Here is a 20,062-nt window from a genome sequence, read left to right on the forward strand (position 1 = left end):
TTCATTCATCGTGCTATCTTCCCTCCTCATTCACCTCTAAGCACTACAACAAGCATCTCCTGGCTGGACCAATTTAGGGCCGCCAAGTGGGGTATCACCTTTTCTCGTCGTTCGACCTCTTGTTTCGTTTTAAGCAGACTCTTTCATTGTTGGTGGAGTTTTGCACACTCACCTCACACTCGTTTCTGGCGTGTCTAACAAGAGATTCAGCACACAATGACTTTTTCCGCGTATCATATGACGAGTAAAGCTCGGGACTACTGGAGGGAAAATCCTCCCAATTCCCCCTATACCGTGCCAGCGATAGCCATCTGCGAGTATGGCAATAGATCGTCTGAGAGTGATTTGTTGGGCTTCAATCATGCACATCCCCAGATCAGCGGCGATGGATATAGGTTCTCGGCCTCAGAGTACGAATGCGGCAGCAATTATGGAAGTATATCCGTGTCCTCAGATGCGCTCAGTGACAAGCAAACCGAAAAATTTCCTGATTTCGTTGACGATGGCAGCCCCAAGACTAGGGAAGATCGCCTCCCAGCTCCCAACAGTGGCCAGCAGCATCACTTTCCTCAACACTCCCCTCTCCAGATGGTTACTGGATACCCTTACCATCCCAACAGCAGCCCCGGACAGACCTCGACCAGGTATCAAGCGGCTTATAAATTCTATCCCAGCGTGTCATACTTGCCGCGTCATTCTCTTTGCGCAATAAAGACAAACTATTTACCAATTCTGGAACGGGGGCTTCGAAAAAACCCAAATGGCGGACTCGACGATAGCTTTACGAAGTCTCAAGATCAAATCACAAGCCTTCCTCCTACTGTTGTATCTAGGGAGTGCACGGAAATTCCTTCATCAGTGAATCCAAATATCGTTGGGGTAAACCGTCACTTTGTTGGGGTTGCTTCGACAATGGAGCAAAAAGGAGGTGATGTCGTCTCACCTGTCACTCTAGCGACGTCTGAGGAACACGCTCCTTCGTCCTCGTCTGCACCAGCTTCTCAGTTTCCATCTGACTACAACAACACCCTACAGCACCCAGACACTGCACCAGCTTCTGCTGCGATTACTGCGATCACCGGAACAGTTGCCACAATGCCAGTCGCAGACAACAGTCCTCACACCTACGCTAGCAATCCGGTCTGCTACCCATACGCGATGCCATTCGATAACGGGGCGAGATACAGCCTGCCACCCAGTTTTGGGGTTATCAAAATTACCAATGTGCGTAATATCAAACTTCCGATGCGTTCATTTTCAATCTCACTCCTCCATCATGAGCACTCACAATAGTTCTGGGGCCTATGGCTGCTTCAGCACTTCAGACACTTGGAGACAGTCGTGTCTCTTGATATGGAAGCCAAGTTAACATGATTCTAGATCCCTTATGCGGTAACCAAGCATGAGATCTTGCAGTTTCTTGGTCGCAACGCCAGACCATTGACGCCAGACCTGGGATGCCCTGTCCATATTATAATGGAGCGTTCGACTGGAAAAACTATGGACTGCTACGTTGAATTTCCAGCTAAGGCTGATGCGGACTGTGCGCTTGCCTGGGTTAACCGGGGTCTAGACAGTTTCCAAACCCCGAAGTTAGGCAATCGCCACGTGGTAGTCAGGGCTAGCAACCAGGACGAGTTGCTCAAGGATCTCTTTCCCCGTGCCAAAAATGTCGATTGGAAAGATGGTATTCCTCATGTGAGGGCCGGAAGAGAGAATTATTGCTCTGGATTTCAGGGATTTTTGACTGGGGAGGAAATCTTTTGCACTGTTCGCCATGCTGAGGTGCCTCAGCGTGTAAGTGGTGCCTTAACTTGCTGCTTGAGAGCTCTCAGATACTGATCCCTTCAACGCAACAGTCCGTTTACTGCGCAAAGTGCCTTCAACGCCCGTACGAAAATATGATGAGTACCTTGCACAAGGTAAGTCCAGTTCCCACGATATTTGATGACGTTCCTAATCCTAGCCCCAGTTCCCTTGGTATGCGACATATCATTACACCGTGGAAGATCGCAATCAGATTTTCTCTGCCACCCTGCGCCTGATCCATGCTTTGGTGCCGCAAGTGGAGCGAGGACAAACTATTGGGCTCGACTCGCGCCTTGTTCAGGAGCTACTTGAGGCAGGACTGCGCTGCCCTGTCTTCAATGACCGTCAGAAGTTTGTTCTCAATGTTGCAGCAAAGAACCATAGTGTGGTTGCATCCCCCACTGAACGCTTCTGGCCGTTTGATACCATCACCCGCAAGCCTAACGCTACTGAGGAGCACGTCATGGTATGGGAATCCCTGGAAATCTGACTTGTTATCTTGTTCTAATACCTTCTATAGCAATATGCTGAATTCATCGTAGCTGGTGCTGCTACCTTGGACCCTGGTACTAACTTCCTTGCGAACACCTGGCATCCTGTCATGCATGCAAGCTCTCCTTTTGGAAAGATCTGGCTTGAGTGGGGTTGGGGAAATACCCACCACAAATGGCAGACCGCGGTGGACTATGAAAATAGTATTTTAATACAGCTAGTCACTGAGGGCGTTAAGAACAAACGTGGTGCAGAGAGCCGGTCTCATTCACTCGCAACTTCTGGTTCATCTACTTCAGCTTCCGTTGAAGCTCCCTCTTCAGCCGCAGACCCTATCACTAAGAAATTTTCCCAATCCTTTGCACACGATACTCTCCGCTACCCCGTTCGGGCTACCCACAACATGAACCGCCAGGCCAGCTCTGCTCCAATCAATTTAATCCATATTCCACTTTCTACAAATAAGTTAAGTGACAACGATGATGCCTCGCGTGCCAGTCCGGCTAATCACCGGAGGCCTGCAAACTCCTTTTCGGGACTCGCCGATACTCAGGACATGGTACCCAAAAACATATTTGGAGCAGTGGGCACTCGTCGCCGCACCCGTGCTACAACTAATGGAAGTCGTCATTCTCCAGTGCCTGAGGTGGATGAGACTTGCTATGAGTGTTCTGTGTGATTTTGCGCACATCATCTAGTTCTGTTAATTGTCACGCAGTTTTCATTAACTTCACCTATTCAGAGCACCTCTGGATTGTTTCTTCTGAACCGTCCCAATTTTTTTCTGATGTCCTCTTCACTCTTTTGGGATCCTTTTGGCAAGTTTTCCCTTTGGACTTCTTCCAGGATAACCGGCTACAATTCAATCGCGCCAGGGAAGCAAGGACGATAGGTAGTTTACTCCAAGATATCCTTCGATACAATAACACCTACAGGATAAAGGCCATAAAATTTTGGTCAAATTTTATGTTTGCCGAAAAGCACCAGGTTTTACTTTTTCTCATCTTTTTCCCCTCATTTTTCACAAATGAAGAAATACGGCTTGTGTATTTCGCACCATGAAAGCGATCGATTTATTGCTTTGTTCTTATTTCTCTCGCCTTCTTTTTTTTTTTTTTTTTTTTTTTTTTTTTTTTTTTGACATCCATGGGGATCTATGCCAATGGCAATGGCTACAAAGGTATTGGAAGCAGGCGCATCTAGTCTACGGTGACGGAGGGCCAAATCGAAGTGACAGTGAATTTACTGATATGTTTTAGTTTCGTTTCCTTTATGCTTTTCGCCTTTTTCTCTTTCTTTTTTTTCTTCCTCTCTTCCCCCCCCCTCCCCCCCGCCAAAAAAAAAAGTTCCTGGGTGGGACGAGCAGGGATATGTCAAGCACAAATAATTAGTTTGTGGGTTAGTTAACAGAGCACTAACAAAATGAAGCCCGTAAGTTGCCATTTGCATTTCATTGCCTTTCCAGCGGCAAATTTTAAAGTCCGTGAGCGGTAGCCACCATACTTCCAAAGGGATCAGTAAAGATGTACGCAGTAGGGTTACTTGAAGAGATGGCGACACATTGTAGGAAACATGGCTCCACAATATCTTCATAATTTTAGTCCGCTGGATGACTATATACACAGCCATAGAGTATCATATATAGCTCGAATCAGATCAATTAGCCAACTGCCACGAGAAAGGCAGTAAGCGGCTGGCAGCCAACAACAAAAATCAAAGATTCTCTTGAATTATTTTAACCCCGAATCAAGGATACAGAAATGATGGTTCACCCTCCTCGCCTATTATCTCAACATACGTATCAAGCCCACTCTGAGCAGCCTTTGCTTCCATGGCGGCTTTACTCCGCCTTAAGCCCTCCGCCCTCTTCCTTTGCCTCCGCGCTTCAGGATCTTCCCAATCAGGCCTTCTCGAAGAAATATTACCAGGATGCCCCTTGCAAAGCTCCTGCAATTTCGTCCAAAATCTCTCTCGCCGCTCTGCGTTCGTCTGAAACCTCTCATTTGCAGCTGCAAGCAACATGCGAAGATAGTCTTCAGATACTAGGCTCCTGACAATGTCTTCCTCGCGTTCATTTCCGATGGATTGCTGGTGGAAGCCGATTATGGACTCAAGGGCAAGTCCGGAGGAACGAACTGCCACAATAGGGTATGCTTCCGTATCATCTAGACACCGTAGGCTTTGTATGCCACTTTCTCGAAAGCCGGCTGTTGTGGCCGCTGTGAGGACTGGCTGGGCATGCTTTAGAGATGATGCCATAATGTGTAGAATCTGTGGGTTCCGTTAGGTTTTGATTTATATATTTGAAAGCTAGATTTTGAAAATTGTAGATACTTGGAAATTAGGTATAACATATTCAACAGGTAGGGGAAAAAACTAACCATGGGTTCAAAATGAAAGCGGACAAGTCTCAAGCTACCAGAATGGTTTGCTATCCCAATCTTCTCGTCCCCCGGAACCAGATGAAATATCCCATGGAGATAATTACCTTCACAGCTCTGATCTATCTGCACTGGTTCATGAGATTCAAATAACCATTTTCCACTTCCTTTCCCACCAGTTGGGGCAAACTGTGGTGCGGTTTGTGCTGAGCTCTCTCCGATCTCCGCCTCCGCTTCTATGGTCTTTTGATCACTTTCTCTGAAAGAAACATTTTTATTATCTTCTACTCTTGTCCTTTCTCTTCCACTTCCTCCCCCTTCTAGAAATACGCTGATTCTTCCCGCGCAGCTGCTAGTCGTAACCAAGCCCGGTATCTGATTTATATTGTGAATCAAGTCGCGGATGCCCGCATCTACAGATCCTTTGGGTGAGAGGTCTGTATATTCCTCATCTGGGACAGATAGATCGCGTAAAATCTTCTGCTTTTTAGCTTCAAAGCCGGGTCGAGGGGAAGCCATGTCTTCCGAACTGAGTTCAATTTGTCTTCTTCACAGCAAGAACTTGATACGGATCCGGTCCGGGCACAGTCAAAGAGTGTTTTTCATTCGAGCCGGATTTGTTTTCATTAATAATGCTGGACGATAGACAATGAAATGCAGCCCGATTCCTCTGGTTCCATTTGTTCTCTCGATCGAAGCCGTAACCGCGTGTGTCGTTGGCTGTTCATTCAGTGGGGAGGATGATATAAATAGAAGAAATGTGTCTGCAATCAAATATCCGGATGCGCTACCGCGAAAAATATTTCTCTTTGGATAATTCCCACCGCCAACAAACTCTCTCCCTTAGAGAATATCAACCCAACCCAGACAAACAATGGAAGAAAACATTTTCATTCTGATAGACTCGAAGACTCAAGAGCTCTTATCATGCTCCTATTTAGTTAGTTCCGCGCTAGCTAAAGCTTTGTTTCCTCTCGGCCCCCCCTCAAAGAGTTTCGTTTCAACGCATACTAAATAAATTGAATTCCTCTTTCTTGAACTAATACTTCTCTATCGAAATTGCGGATTTTATTTGCTATTGTATGCTCTATTAGCTACAGGATAGAAACCTCCCACGCAGAAACCCGAGATCTTCAGCCAAAATGCCCAGACGTTCCTCCCGCCTCAACCTCCGATCATCAGCCACCGAACAGCAGAAGAAACGAGCTTCTGCCAACGGCTCGGTTTCCAGTTCAGAAGCAGCCAGAGAGTCTAAACGACGAAAGCCCTCTAAGGGTAAAAGCGCTGCAAGGGAGCCGAAGCCCGTTAAATCTACAGATAAAAAGAGCAAATACTTCAGGAACCAGCACGCGGCGAGTGTGGATGCGGAGACGACAGAGCTCTCCGAGGTAGCTTCTAATACACCGGCGGCTTACGAAGAGGGCGAAGAGGGCGACGAGGACTCACTTTCTATACCGCCGGTTAGGGATGAGTCCGAATCAGAATCTAAGCCTACCAAAAAGCGCGGCAGTCGGGGCTGGGCAAGCGGGCGGAAGAAAGCAACGGAAGCCACTCAGGGTTCTAGGAGGGAAAAGGCAGTCTCCTCTGCTTCGACGGCGGGCAAAGGAAAGGAGTTATGGCGGGAGGGTGTGAAGACTGGCCTAGGACCTGGGAAGGAAGTCTTCATTAAGCTACCCAAGCCTAGGGATGCTGGTGATACGCCCTACGAGGATAATACGATTCATCCAAACACATTATTATTCCTCAAGGATTTAAAGGCGAATAATCAGCGCGAGTGGCTGAAGAGTGAGTACAAGCGAAGACTTATGTGGTATTGCTATATTTTGCCTCGTTGCTCACTCGGAGTAGTGCATGATGCGGATTTTCGGACCTCGCAACGTGACTGGGACACGTTCGTCGAAAGTCTCACGGAAAAGATCATGGAGAAGGATAGCACAATCCCAGAATTGCCTGCCAAAGATCTGGTATTTGCGCAACATGTTGCCATCACCTGCCTTTACGGGACTAATCAGACCCGTTGTGGTCATTTTGTAGGTCTTCCGTATATATCGAGATATCCGGTTCAGCAATGATCCCACCCCATACAAAGTACGTCCCACCAAAACTCAGTGTCTTTTTGCCTCAACCTCTGTTACATTGCTGTCTTGGGAGTTGGAATATCGCTAACGCACTACGAAGCCTCATTTCTCGGCTGCATGGTACGCAATCCACGAGTTGACCGCATTTAACCGCACTGATATTAATCGAGACGCCGTCAGCGAACGAGCAGCAGAGCTGATAAACCATTTAGGTCTCGCACCGGACGCAAGGGCCCTTACGCCGCCTATTACGTGCATATAGAGCCTGGCAGAAGTTTTGTGGGTAAGTTGCACCAAACATGTGCTTCCACGCGTGGTGTCCCTTATTTGGCGGAATTAGTCGCCTGCAACAGGGACCTTAGCCACGAAAATTCGCTTTATTCTCCACTCCAAATATAGCGCCGGCTGTATGGTTTGATCGGTGGTGACTTGGTGATATCATCGCCTCGTTTCACACCACTCGGTGGTGCATACGTTCGAAAATTCGATAGGCGGGACTTTGTTGCACTACAAACCAGGCGAGAAATGACGCACAAATTTTTACATCCACTGACAATCACCACCTGAATCAGGCTCGGGCCTCTGGCATCCAGAAGCTGCCAAGCTTGCCTTGCTTCGCCGAGATATTGACCAGAATTCACGGCGAATCAAGAACGTGTTAAATGCAGTGGACGTTCGAAAGGAGCTCTTCAATGGTGTTCCGAAATCTGAAAAGGAGGCCGTCTTAGCATTCGTCAGCCAGAACCAAGAGAGTGCGCTGAAAACTAAACCAAAAGTAAGATGAAAAATAATCTTTCGTCTAAGTAAACTCGACGTGAAACACGGATGTGATCCTGCCCATCCCATTTCCTCGTCTTACATTCAATACCCCGTCATTTCCAAGGCTCCGACCTCAAACTCTCGTGTATTGAACCATCCATCTCGGACAACTCAATCCATAACATGAGGTCATATTACTGGCTGTCTAGAATAATCCTTTGGTTTGCCGATCTCTTCGTCGACGATGTATGACAGTTGTACGGTGGACTTTGAAATCCTCAGCAGATTATTCCCCATCAAGGACATTTCATGGACCTCTGTGGCCAGTGCTCCATCCCCAACACTTGGACTACTGGTCCCTTCGGTATTGCCCCGTCCACATATCCCCGTTCGTAAATCGCGCGCTATCTTTGACCGGACCGTAAGGCGATGGTTACGGCAGCGGTCTTTAACTGGTCAATGGGCTTACTCCGTCCGTGCTCAGTCAATCTCAGTTCTTTCGGACCTGGACATTGGGATGAATTTTCATGTTTCATCTGATAAAGGGGTGCAGTCTTGATGCCACCGATGACACCATCTCCATGACAGATCGCATCTGGGGGTAAAGTTGGGAAGGTTTGATGGAATGTCCCGCGCGTTCCAACCCTCCTCGGTTCCTCTCGCTAAAGTCGAAGCGGATTTGCCACCCCTTGTGGTCCTGCCGAGCTTCCCCTGATTCCTTAGGCCAGTCTTGATTTATATCAGAGTTCACGCTATTGCTTCCTTTGTCCTAACCATCTGTCACGTTCCAAAGTTTCGGCCTGCTTAGATTCGAGGCTAACACTTTCCCTTGTTTGAACCAGGGCTACGATGCTGATAACAAGAACATCGATCTTCTGCGGCTCCGCAGCTTTACCATTAGCAAAAGACTTGAGGACAAAGACTTGCTAGGTCCGAAAGCCCTCGATCGTGTTGCACGTACGGTTGAGATCATGGTACCTTTCGTAAGACATTTCCACCTCTCCAGTTTTCCCCTCCCTTCTCCCCTCAACCCTGTTTAGCCTGGAGCGGTCTGTTCTGTTTTGACTCCCGCTTGGCACTACTGCACCAATCCACGGCTTGTGTGTGTTTCTGTGGATGGCCCATACTCGGACCAGAGAAGCTGCCGACTCCACGGCAGCACCCTAGCCAGTTGGGCCATTAGAAACTGTTTGTGCTCCACCCTCCTGGCGGTGTGAACGCTGGGTTCTCCTAAATTCGCAATACGGTCGCAAATAACCATATAGCGTATCTGAGAACTCCAGCGGAAATCCTGCGCCCAGGTTCGGTCAGCCTAGATAGTATCCGACTGGCTCAGTTGTCGCCCACCGGCGATGATGCCAGTAAATCCGAGTGTACCTAAAAGCATTCCATTCTAGCCTTCTCCATCATCGTATTACTGATTGGCTTTCAACCACTCGATTGGTGATTTTTTGGGCTAACATGCATAACTACCGATAGGTCACATACTTAAACAGTGTTGTGATGCCCGATCCCCCTTTAGAGGAGGATCCTAATGATGATGATATTATTATTGATAGAGACTCCGGCCACGATGACGGTGGACCCGGTGAAGTCGTTAGCGAACCAGAGTAGCAACGCTCATCATAGCTAACGCACTGAATGACGCTGGGCCGATTTTTGCTCCTCCCTATCTGCCACCTGTCTAGCGCTGGATGTTGTAACAATATGGGTATTTTGAAGAGTGATGCAGTTGCTTTATCATTTTGTGTCAGTGGAGAAGTGTCATCCTCCCAATCATCTAGGTAGCAGGACTGTTTGCTTGATTTGGAATTGGTGTTGGATCTCATGCCGTTCTTTGATGGTACCCTATTCCTATTGCATCCTAACCCACTCGAATCCTCGCGGATGCAAGAAACCAAGTTTTAGAACAGGTCCCTTCAGCTCCATTCTCTTGCGAGCTACGAGTTTCAAAATTTCAACTATGTGGCATTGTGACTCCAGTCAATGCGGAATCCCCCATCCCATCAAAGCCTGCCATTCTTGACACACATTATCTCAGGCTGGGGCCGTCTCCTCGTACGCACACCGTCAATTGCAAACTGACTTTCGGGTGGGGTCACTCAGAAGGAGAACGGGGAAATGGCGCTTGCGCATTGCTCCGGCAAGCTCTCTTTTTTCACAAGAGGTGAAAGAAAAGGGAAAAAGAAAAGAAAAACGGAAAAGCAAAGGAAAGGAAAAGAGGCTTGACAAACTCGTATCCTCCAGGTCCCTCTTATTATTATTACTACCTTCCCTCCCGGCCCAACTCAACTCTTACTCCCACTCTTTGGTTCTGTGTCATATCCTTGTCTCCTCTCTCCCCCCCCCCCCTCTGAACGAACGAACTATGCCTCCAACTAAAAACCCCCCAGCCAAACCTCCAGCCTAGATCTTTCTCTGGGACAGGTAAAGCAGGAAAAGTGGCCCCCTCCCTCAGCTAGTAGTAGGCGTCTTTTAAAACGAATGAAGTTTCACTGGATCCGGTCGTCCCCAAAAGAAAAATATTATAAATCCTTCCCCTATTATTATTATTTCGGCAACGTGTAGAGAATTAACACGAGCCGACTTGCAGGTCTCGGAAGGCGCGATCACAGCTTATGCCCCCCCCCCCCCCTTCAACCAAAAAAAAAGGGGGAAAACCTGGGGCGTTGTGATTCTTCTCACATGCGCAAATGATATGTCGTTTCAATAATATTTTGAGAAGAGTAAGTATAGAATAATTTAGAATGAATGTATGCCACCTTCGTTTGGGAGGGGGTTAGTTCGTCGTGGTCGTTGGTTCTGACGTCCCAATCTCAGTGACATACTACATATATATATATATATATATATATATTTGTGAACACTTCTCGCTATCCCCAGCAGCTAAGGTAGTTATAGTTCCCAGTCAAAACCAGTAAATCTAATATCATACCGCGATCAATTGAAGAGCCAGTTTATATGCTGGATTGGTATGTTTCATTCAGAGCAGATTTAACATGTAGATATATAGTTACGTAAAAAAAAAAAGAAAAAAAAAAAAAAAAAGAATGCGGACTGGCAGAATATATCTGATGATTTTCTATTTTGCTGAAGAGCTCTACCTAGTCTGATGATGCTCCTGGCACAATCCAGCAAACCCAGTGAGTTCTATCATCATGCGAAGAAGGAAAGACTAGTTGAGAGCATGCTTCTTGCAGAGGAGTGTATAATTCAAGCTCTGGCTAGGCCTTGATATGAAGGTATATATATATATATACATATTCATTAACACATTCGTAAGGGAAGGAAAGGAAAAATAAAATAAAATAAAATAAAATAGAAAAAAAAATAAAAAGGAAGCCAAAGTAACTCCCTAGACTATGCTGTGCATATATTTCTAGACTCCCCCATCTCAACAGCCTCTCTCACGTATCAAATGAAATGGGCAGAGGCAAAACATACTACTACACAGTCAAGTTCACTCCGTAAGAGAAGAGAGTAACGGCTATATTGACTCTCTCATTTTGCTAACCTCAAAGAGAAAAATGGATGCGGTACGGAAAATCATAATATATTCATGTACATGTACGTGTACATTCATTATATTAGCTACCAAAGGACCGCCCTTCTGCCCGCCGCCCACACGTCCGTCCCGCTCGTCCCGCTCGTCCCGCTTCCGTTTCCGCTCCCGCTACCCGAAAACCGATGTCCAAAGGTAAAAAAGGAACGTGCGATGAACACCAAAAAGTTACTGGCATTGCATATACTAACTACCATGACAGTCAGTCGGGCGTATATGCCCATAATACAGTTCTCGTTGGAAAACTCCCAGTTAAAGCAACTTTGGTGAAAAGAAAGAGATAGAAAGAAAAAAGAAAATAAAGTTAAAATTAAAATTAAAAAAATTAAGAAAATTAAGAAAAAAAAATTAAAAAAAAAAAAAAAAAAAGGGTGTAAAGGGGCACACAAACACACACACCTCCGTTCGTATTTCCCACACAAAACCCATGTGTAAAAGTATGAGTGAGATGACTGTCCAATAGGTATGTATATAATAAGATTGATAGCTGGAAGTCTGGAAGTGGGATATTGGGGCTGGCGTGAGGGGAAGGGGTGACAACCATGCCCTCCTCCCAATGTCAAGAAATGAAAGAAATGATGCCTTTGGATGTTCCTGAAAGGAGGCCCGATGGCACTTCCCAAGCTATCATTGTGTGTCAACAGGAGGTGTGGACAGACATGTGTCTCACACGCGGATGCGTCAACGTCAACGCGTTCCACCCACAATCGTCGGATGGAAGTTTCAGGACGGGAGACGACGAATTCTCCTCGGGGTTAGTGAATGATGTTATATTATATTGGAACTGCTGTGCTGTCAGCTAGGACCCCCCCGCCCTCTGCAGTTTTCTGGAATTGGTAGAGGACGGGGGTAGAAAGTTTCGACCTTTTTTTCTTTTCCCATTTCGAGAACCGTATGGTGTAGATTGGTAAAGGAGTTGGCTGGCAGCACGAACATACATGTAGCTAGCTAACTTTAGAGCTCGGCAACAAGTCCATAGTCCTTATCATGCGCGCCCGGCGGCGTAGGGGAAGTGAGAATAAAAGGCATAACAACATCTCCATGCACAATTGGGAGCGAAATGGTTGATGAGATTGATTAGATTTTGCCAAGGGTGACGTCAAAAAGGACAATGAGTCTCAAAAGGCCTACTGCTCGACAACTGGAGAGCGATCGATGTTTCGGCTGTTCATTGAGAATTATCTGGTGGCACATTCACGAGCGCTGAGATGACAGCGCGGATTCAGCACACGATCGCGGTGTGGCCCCTATTTGCTTTTTGTGTTGCTCGTTTTCTCTTTTTGGGATCGCATACGTTAGTTCCATCAATAAATAATGTAAAGTTCATACGCCGAGGGAACAAATCGGGGAGGTTTTTTTTTTTTTTTTTTTTTTTTTTTTTTTTTCCCTCCGTCTACCCCGTTTTTGTCGCTTTGTTAACTTAGCTTGAACCAGACCCGGGACGACGAAAAAAGAGGGACCGTTCGTTCGGATAGGAAATACCGATACGCGTTTCGAATAGTGGCTGGGGGCCCTAAGCTTCGTTGATGGGCATCTCCTCCCTCAGTCCGTTCAAAGGTTCGGAAAACAGATTTTTGCGACGTTGTACAGCTCACACATGCATGAACCCCGTCGCAAATATTCGTCCTGCACTTTGTGTCTCGCACTCTAAATGATATCTGCCAAATGGAGAATCGGACCATAAAATTTCCTTGGCCCCCCTTCCACCGAGACACAAAACAGTCGTAATTAAGATGTCCCTGCTACACATTGCGTCATTCGGAATGAGATTAAAAAAAAAAAAAAAAAAAAAAAAAAAAAAAAAAAAAAACTCCATGGTCCCAAGTGCGTGGTGTCAGTCTGATTCCCTGAAAAAAAAGCGCCCTGCAGGAAAGCGGGTGGGGTGCCGCAAATTTTCATAAAAAATGTCACGGCTCCTCCTCCGGGTGTCAATCTTGTCTCCACAACGCCGAACTATCGGTTTTTCTCATCTCGACCAGTTTGATTTGTCAAGTAGCGAGCATGTTCCCAGCGTATCAGGACAGAAATAAACTTGAAAAAAAATGTAGATCGACGCCCGTACGTTCACCAAGAGCTTTGCACAGTTTCATGTAGCTGTGCTTCTTTCATTTCCTTGACCAACAATGAAGGGATGTGTTTTGGAGGAACACCTCAAACGCGTCACGCGTGGAATTGTTCAAGACAATGAGAGAGATCCAGATTATTGGCCAATGTCCTTGTCTCGGTGGCATCGCGATGGAGAGCCAGGATTGGCTATCTTCAAAGCACATGACCAAAATCATATGCGGGCCTAGGCGGGAGACAGGGATGGGGTGGGATTTAAGTTTATGTGGAACCAGTGTTGGGTAGCGAGGGTTGAGAGTGTAGGAGGGAAAATAAAAAAACGAATGTGAGGGAAGGAGGAAAAAAAAAATCCAAAGCCCAGTCGTGTTTTGCGTGCCCTGCGACCCCCTCAGGCAGTCCAGCCCAATGGATTAGTTGGCACCAAGCCGCCTAAGTTGGTTTTTTGGAGAACTCCGTTCCTCCCTGGCGTCAAGTGGGGATGTGGCTATATCTCCATTTTGGGTGAAAGATGGCGGAAAGGAGTGGATTACGCAACGGAGGCGGTGACAAACTTGCATTAGCGGCGACGTTTACCCATTTCCTGGCCTGTCCGCTGGGACAGGCGGTAGCAGCGCCAGAGGCACAGCCGGATTGGTCTTTGCCCCGTGATGGATGGATGGGACTAGCAAACAGGGGGGGAGGAGGAAGGGAAGGAGGAAGAAAAAGAGGGTCGGTCAGCTGGGGGGGAGAACAACGCTTGCAAGGAAACGGTCGTCATATGCGCCATGTGACTGGTCTGATGGACCTTGTTCTGTTACTCCAGACTCCATCGCTGCTAAGATAGCCCATGCTGCCCAGGCGGTAAGGGGAGGGGGGGTCCCATGTTGTTTGTGGGCTGGGCGAGAGAGATGGGTGGCAGCAGTGGGGGGGGCGGGGGGCGGCCGCGGCGGACGAAGGCGAAAAGCACACGCTGGAGCGCCGGCTAGCGGTGGTGCAGGGCCGGTGGGGAGGGACGGCAGCAGCCAGCACAGCAGGAGGAGGCGCCCGTTCGATTGATTGGCCGTGGGCGGCGGTGGGCGCGGATTGCAGGGATGCCCCGATTGACCCGAGCAAAACGTGGGCGGACAGGGGTATGGTACGCTGGTATACTCCGTAGAGCCGTTCTGTTTGGTATCATTTATCTATTGACGGATGGTGGTGTATCGTATTACCAAAACAGCGCTATGTTCTAATACGGTACGGGTACGCGCTATTTCCCGCCCCCATCTCATCTCGACAAACCCATCAGTGACAAGTGGTTAAAAGTAAGTATGCTCGATAGGCGGAGTAGAACCATAGCACTCCCGCAGAGTTGCCTCTCATTCATGTCGGCATTGCAGGTGGGTTTATGCAATGGTTGATTCCGACCCTTGTTTTTCCGACCGCAGAGGCCTAGGATACACCGGTTATGTCTATCGGGCAATATCAGGATTGCGTTCTCATATGCCCGAAACCTGCAAAGCTGCATAATATCTGCAGCGACGGGAGGTCTGATGGAGGGGTGTCATCGCAGCCTCACCATGTCTCTCACGTCGGTTGCCATCTCATGCAAACAAATTCTCCCAGCATCAGCTGAATATCCCTCCCCCCTCCCCCCTCCCTGGCCCACCAACAAATGCAATGGCTATGTTGGCAAGTAGAGACTCCAATGGAGAGGGAAAGAAAAGGAATGCAGGCGCAAAGCTGTCAGGTCCTTCATATGCTGCGACCATATCATCACATACATTCAGAGCATGAAACAGCACATGATCGCAACGACATGCAACGCCCCCGCGCCTGCATGTTTTGGCTGCATAACTGATTCCGCCCATCTCCTCATGTCTGGTATGGTTTATCCAGGTCCAAGAGAAAGGGAAAAAAGAAGAAAAAAAAAAAAGAACTTTCTTGCATGGTATCCCGCCCATCCGTCGCCCGAAGTGAGGGCCAATGATTTTCCATTTCTCTCTCCTCTGGCTGCCTGTCAAGCAAAAAGAAACGGGACCGGGGAAATCAGGGGGACTCAGTCGGCTGGGAAGGGAAAAGAAAAGAACTGAAAAAAAAAAAAAAAAAAAAAAAAAAAAAAAAAAAAAGAGGGCAGCCCAAAGCCGCTGTCCCACTCCATTGGGTGTTGAACAAGTGATCGCCAATAATAATAATAATAATAATGTTTTGCCAAGTTGCCATCCGGGGCGGCCCGTCATCGATCAAGGCGCGCGCCGGTAGTTATGTCGTGGTAGGGGGTGGGGGGGCGCTACGGACGGACGACGGACGGGTTGGGCAGCCAAATAAGAAGTCAGTCCGGGCTATGAGAAGCAGCGAACTAGAACTAGCGGGAGGTGCCTTAAAAAGCTGGCTTGAGACTCCTTTGAAGCATATGGTTCCTAGATTATTATTGATTACTGGGGGTCGGTCGGAAAGAAAACAAAAAAGAAAAATAAGTGCTGCGGCTGGGCGGGAAGGACGGGACTGGGGTCAACGTGTTCGATGTATGCAAGGAAACTCATGCAGATGCAGGCGGGGATTGAATGGTCATTGGTGGCCAGCAGAGAAGAACCGGCATGATTTATACAGCGTAAACATAAGAAGACCGATCCGATATAAAATCCAATGTGTGTACGCTGGAGTTCTTCTGGCGAGTGTGATTTGCTGGTGGTTATTGGGGGAATTTCGTGGTGGTTGCCGTATCCGGAAAGGATGAGGTTCTGCTGGGCGCGGCTGAGAACCGACACCAAAGCTCAGAATATCTCTCGATATTGCATAGTTACGTTACAAAAATATCTATTATTATTGTCAACATCTGAATATTCTTGCTAGGTAACGATCACCATTGCTAAGAATGGCATGATTGGTTATACGCTGCATTACCCATAGTTACATATAACTAATTGCTTGCTAGCAGGAACATCTATCATCAAACAGCCAAACTCGCCGCCAGCTGGGGAAAACCAGAAGCGTTGCATCCAAGCCAGCACCCGCAGAGGGATTCTAACGATGACGGCAATTCCTGATGCACTCCCGCATCACAAGACCTCTGACATGTGTGCGTGATTATGCACTTCCGCAGTTATCCCGGCAAAGCGCCAGCAGCCAATCGAACGGTGATGGATCTTCCACAGCTGTGGAAAATCTGCAGCGGCCAACATCTGAGGTCTGGCGGGGCGGTGCGGTGCGGTGCGGTACGGGCGCTGGCTTGCCCTCCACCGCTATTTCGTGTTTTTCTTTACACCGCAATTTTTCTTTTTCTCTTTTTTTCTTCCCTTTCCCTTAACTCGGCATTTTCTCTAAAAGTAGTACTCCGTAACCAATTTTTAGAACTAATGCCAGGAGAAGAAGATGATGTGACACCCGATGCATGCTCCCTCCCGCGGCGGCAAGTGTCAGATTTTTTTTTTTTTAAAAAAAAAAGGTCCCGATACATATAGATTTTGTCCGGAGATATTTCAACGCATCAAGTTCTCAGCAGCCTCTCACAAGGGTCCGTCCTGCATAAGAAACATTTTGGATGATATCATTCTCATGCAGCAGACATGTGAACGAGGTTGTATCATTCTCACGTCACAAACAAGTTCTCCCATATTTTCTAACCCCGTCGATGGTAATTATTATTATTCGAAAAACCAGGCAGCTATTATTAGTACGTGGAAACATCCACCCAGGCGCAATACAGCTAGCTAACTGGCGGAGAAGGTAAGTAGTTACATAAGTTAAACTACCCATTTTTCTTCGCGAGGGACGCGGGAATTCTGATTTAGTGCTGAGGTCTTTCAACTTCTTCCAATTTCCCGCCTTTTTTATGTACAGGAATCCCCATGAATTGATGATCCGCCCGGGGTCCATCCCTCCCCAACTCCCCGATAATATCCCCGATAATATCCCCGATAATACCCCCGATAATACCCCCGATAATACCCCAGGTTGGGTCGATATCTGTTTGTTGGGGGAAGGGATTTTTTGACCCGCCCGCGGAAGCGAAGACACATTAGCCTCACTCGCCACCGCTTCCATATATCTAAAAAATACAGACACTGCTGCTACTGCTAACCATTCGTTTTTTCTCCTTTTCTCCATCCGCGCGCGACCTTCTACGCTGCGTAGTTAATTTAGTAGTTCCTAGATATATGCAAGCAAGCATGCTAGTTAGTTTAGCAGCGGAAGTTTTGAGCGTTGGAAATTAAAACGTTAAGTTTCTCATCGCTTGCTTTTTTGGACGCCGTGGTAGCCGCCGATTTTTTTTCGCGTCGGTGGTTCTGGAAAAATGTTTCCTGATGAGTGTTAACTACTCCGTAGTTCAGTTCATCTCCCACGTAGTACATACAGATTACTACGGAAGTTATTAATGATGATCTATCTTTAACTATCACAATGTTAGGATGCCACCATGTACATTGTACATGTACTGTACATACAATTGATACAGTTTTATATCTCTATTACCAGCGTTAATATACTTCTCCCTCCAAACTCCCCTCATTTGGAATATATATGGTAAATAACTGCTTGTCCCATAATTAACTCAAACCCCATCTAACTATTAAACCTCGCAAAAAACCACAATCGCGTTTGTTACTCACATCATAACTATGTGGAATTCCTTCTGATCAAGATAGATAGATTCATGCCATCACCCTGCTCTATAGGGAGTAGATGCCATTTGGTATTGTTTTTTGCAGAACTTAGATATAGATACCCCCAAAACCTGAAGCGGCCAAATATAATGAGTACAGCAACTCCGTAAGTTACGCTACTACCTAGGTAAAAATAAACCGGAAGAATTTGCTCAGCAAGAACCTATGAGTTTACTTAACTTACTGCGTACTCCGTTACTTCTCTCTCAGTCTCTCACTCTCCCTCTCTCCCGTTCGTTGCACTAGAGCCCCCGGTTTCACAAGGTAAATAAAATCAATCAGCTTCGACCAGATTAATCTGTGAGCACGCTGGCAATGACATCAATTGTAGTAGTAGTAGTAGTATTATTAGTATTAGTATTGTTGTTGTTACATAGGTGGTTCTCGTGGAGCAAGCAGCACAGCAATAAGATATGAGAGGCCTCATAAAGTTTGGCTGAAACTTCCCATTGTAGCAGGGGTAGCAGCAGTGAGGGATTAGATTTCTTTAGTTACTACGGAGTACTTACGGAGTATAGCGTACTCCCCCTTTCTGTTATTAATTTATTACTCATTTGAAAGAAAAATTAATTAATTAATTAAATAAATAAATAAAATAAAATAATATATTTTTTAAGCTTCAATTGTTTTGAAGCGTTGAGCAAAAAGAAATATAAAAAATATAAAAAAATAAAAAAAAATAAAAAAGACCTTACCTTACCTCAAGCAAATTACCTTTATTGGATAAACCGTTGAGAAGAACTTTGTAGATTTGTCAACAATTTCCAAGGTTAACGTGGCTATGGATAGATACATAAGCATGTAGATTCCATGGAATAATGGACAGGGAAGATTCGCGAGCTGCCAGTTTCAGGTCTGATTAGGCGAGCTTTGTTGTCATCGCAACTCCAAGAACAGTCAAAGGTCAATGTAACGCATTGTTAGTAAATAGAAACAGACACAGAGCAGAGTTAGTTATGCCGTGTCATTTTTTTTTTTTTTTTTTTTTTGTTTTTTCTCTATTCTTTTTCTTTTTTTTTTCTTTTTTTTCTATTATTGAATATATAGTCTGTATGTGATATCGTGGGGGCATTAACAACAAACGTCACTGAGAGACAATTAAAGATATTGTACGGAGTACGGAGTACAATCAGGCAGGACGGGCTGGGCGAGCCGGCCCGTGGCGGTTAAGGTAGGTAGGGTTAGTTAGGTGAGTGGGTGTGGTTTGAACACTGAACACTGGACAGCGCCACGCCCGTTCCCGAGGAGAGCTACGCATACATCATCGCGTAAGTAAGCAGCAGATTCCAACGACCGACCGGGGGGGAAAATTTGCCTCTGATCTTTCTCGGTTGATGGTGGTTTGATTTGGAAGTTGAGAACGACATCGACTGTGAGACAGAAGGTCGTCAAAACTCTCGAGATGATGCAATCGGCATTAACCATGGGAAACTTCTCTGTTCTTCCGAGGGATTAATTATTATTTATTGCTTCTGGTAAGTAGTTGCCCCCAGCCAGGAGACACCGTTGATTGGAAAGTTTCGGAGCGAGAAAAGGCAAAACAAAATAAAATAAAAAATAAAAAAAAGAAGGGAAGAATGATTAACGTAACTAACTAGTTGCTTTAGTTACCTTGTTTTTTTTTTACCTTAAGTTCACCTCCCTGCTTGCTATATAGTGGGAACCTAACTAATCGCTGGGCACCGACGGGAAACTGGGTTGGTTATCTATACTCAAGCTAACTCGACTAACTAAACTCACTGCATGAGCGGGCCGCATCCCTTCGCTCCATGGCTTTTGTTTACCCTTTGACTCGTGCAGCAGGATTATTTGGTTCGCTTGCGTGATGGGTTGGTTGGTTTTGGTCCGGGATTCAGGAACCACACATATTTTATTGATAAGAAATAAGAAATCGTAGCCGGGCTCTGGGTGTCCATTGCTTATGGCAATATGGCAATATGGCGGTATCATAGAGTTTAAGTTTTTAAGTTCTGCTATGTCTATCGGAAGGAATCTCGGGAACGCCCTGGTATTTTATTATGTTTCTCACGGGCTTTTCTCAATCTAGAAGGGTTTTTAGGTTCTCTCTTTTGAGAGCATTTGCGGGTCAAAAGAGAGTTGTTTTTTCCCTTTTTTTTTTTTTTTTTTTTTTACCTTTTCTTTTTAAATAATAAAATATGCAGAATTACGTTGATACAGTACATACACACTCAGCCCTACCCGGGTCCATCGTCCTGCGCAAACCTGGCCGTGTGAAAACGAAAACTGTCATTGATGTAATGTATGTACATGTACAGTACATGAACTTCGTATATC

General features: G+C 46.3%; 4 protein-coding genes across 6 annotated transcripts; 3 read left to right on the forward strand and 1 right to left on the reverse strand.

The window, feature by feature from the left end:
• The first annotated feature begins 13 nt into the window (after positions 1–13).
• On the forward strand, positions 14–3,402 carry BDBG_06939 (uncharacterized protein). The gene is made up of 5 exons (XM_002622775.2): positions 14–1,224; positions 1,381–1,797; positions 1,860–1,922; positions 1,973–2,275; positions 2,330–3,402. The coding sequence occupies exons 1-5, from the start codon at positions 217–219 to the stop codon at positions 2,978–2,980; spliced, it is 2,442 nt and encodes an 813-aa protein (XP_002622821.1). The 5' UTR covers positions 14–216; the 3' UTR covers positions 2,981–3,402.
• A 336-nt stretch (positions 3,403–3,738) lies between these two features.
• On the reverse strand, positions 3,739–8,159 carry BDBG_06940 (DUF207 domain-containing protein). Of its 3 annotated transcripts, none has more exons than XM_031722850.1 (4): positions 7,620–8,159; positions 6,982–7,467; positions 4,683–6,915; positions 3,739–4,572 (listed from the first exon to the last, which is right to left on the reverse strand). In XM_031722850.1, the coding sequence occupies exons 3-4, from the start codon at positions 5,199–5,201 to the stop codon at positions 4,048–4,050; spliced, it is 1,044 nt and encodes a 347-aa protein (XP_031579863.1). In that variant the 5' UTR covers positions 5,202–6,915; positions 6,982–7,467; positions 7,620–8,159; the 3' UTR covers positions 3,739–4,047. The 3 variants fall into 3 exon arrangements, with proteins under 3 accessions (XP_031579863.1, XP_031579862.1, XP_031579861.1); XM_031722849.1 differs by having other exon boundaries at positions 4,683–6,077; positions 6,129–7,467; XM_031722848.1 differs by having other exon boundaries at positions 4,683–7,467.
• On the forward strand, positions 5,262–10,562 carry BDBG_06941 (uncharacterized protein). Its single transcript, XM_002622777.2, has 8 exons — positions 5,262–6,467; positions 6,531–6,646; positions 6,717–6,770; positions 6,861–6,880; positions 6,973–7,043; positions 7,333–7,535; positions 8,362–8,502; positions 8,999–10,562. Exons 1-8 carry the CDS (start codon positions 5,825–5,827, stop codon positions 9,131–9,133), a joined length of 1,383 nt encoding a protein of 460 aa, XP_002622823.1. The 5' UTR covers positions 5,262–5,824; the 3' UTR covers positions 9,134–10,562.
• A 4,744-nt stretch (positions 10,563–15,306) lies between these two features.
• Positions 15,307–16,190, forward strand: BDBG_06943 (uncharacterized protein; the record flags this gene model as incomplete). The annotated part of the gene is made up of 2 exons (XM_002622779.1): positions 15,307–15,628; positions 16,039–16,190. The coding sequence occupies 2 exons, from the start codon at positions 15,307–15,309 to the stop codon at positions 16,188–16,190; spliced, it is 474 nt and encodes a 157-aa protein (XP_002622825.1).
• Positions 16,191–20,062: the final 3,872 nt, after the last annotated feature.

Source organism: Blastomyces gilchristii, assembly GCF_000003855.2.
Source record: "Blastomyces gilchristii SLH14081 genomic scaffold supercont1.16, whole genome shotgun sequence".
In the NCBI taxonomy this organism is placed as follows: Eukaryota; Fungi; Ascomycota; class Eurotiomycetes; order Onygenales; family Ajellomycetaceae; genus Blastomyces; species Blastomyces gilchristii.

Coding starts and splice junctions, on each gene's coding strand:
- BDBG_06939 (XM_002622775.2), top strand. CDS start 217: ATGACTTTTTCCGCGTATCATATGACGAGTAAAGCTCGGGACTACTGG. Junction 1,225..1,380: donor GGGTTATCAAAATTACCAAT/GTGCGTAATATC, acceptor ACATGATTCTAG/ATCCCTTATGCGGTAACCAA. Junction 2,276..2,329: donor CTACTGAGGAGCACGTCATG/GTATGGGAATCC, acceptor TACCTTCTATAG/CAATATGCTGAATTCATCGT.
- BDBG_06940 (XM_031722850.1), bottom strand. CDS start 5,201: ATGGCTTCCCCTCGACCCGGCTTTGAAGCTAAAAAGCAGAAGATTTTA. Junction 4,573..4,682: donor GCTTTCATTTTGAACCCATG/GTTAGTTTTTTC, acceptor CGGAACCCACAG/ATTCTACACATTATGGCATC.
- BDBG_06941 (XM_002622777.2), top strand. CDS start 5,825: ATGCCCAGACGTTCCTCCCGCCTCAACCTCCGATCATCAGCCACCGAA. Junction 6,468..6,530: donor TCAGCGCGAGTGGCTGAAGA/GTGAGTACAAGC, acceptor CACTCGGAGTAG/TGCATGATGCGGATTTTCGG. Junction 6,881..6,972: donor CCTCATTTCTCGGCTGCATG/GTACGCAATCCA, acceptor TAAACCATTTAG/GTCTCGCACCGGACGCAAGG.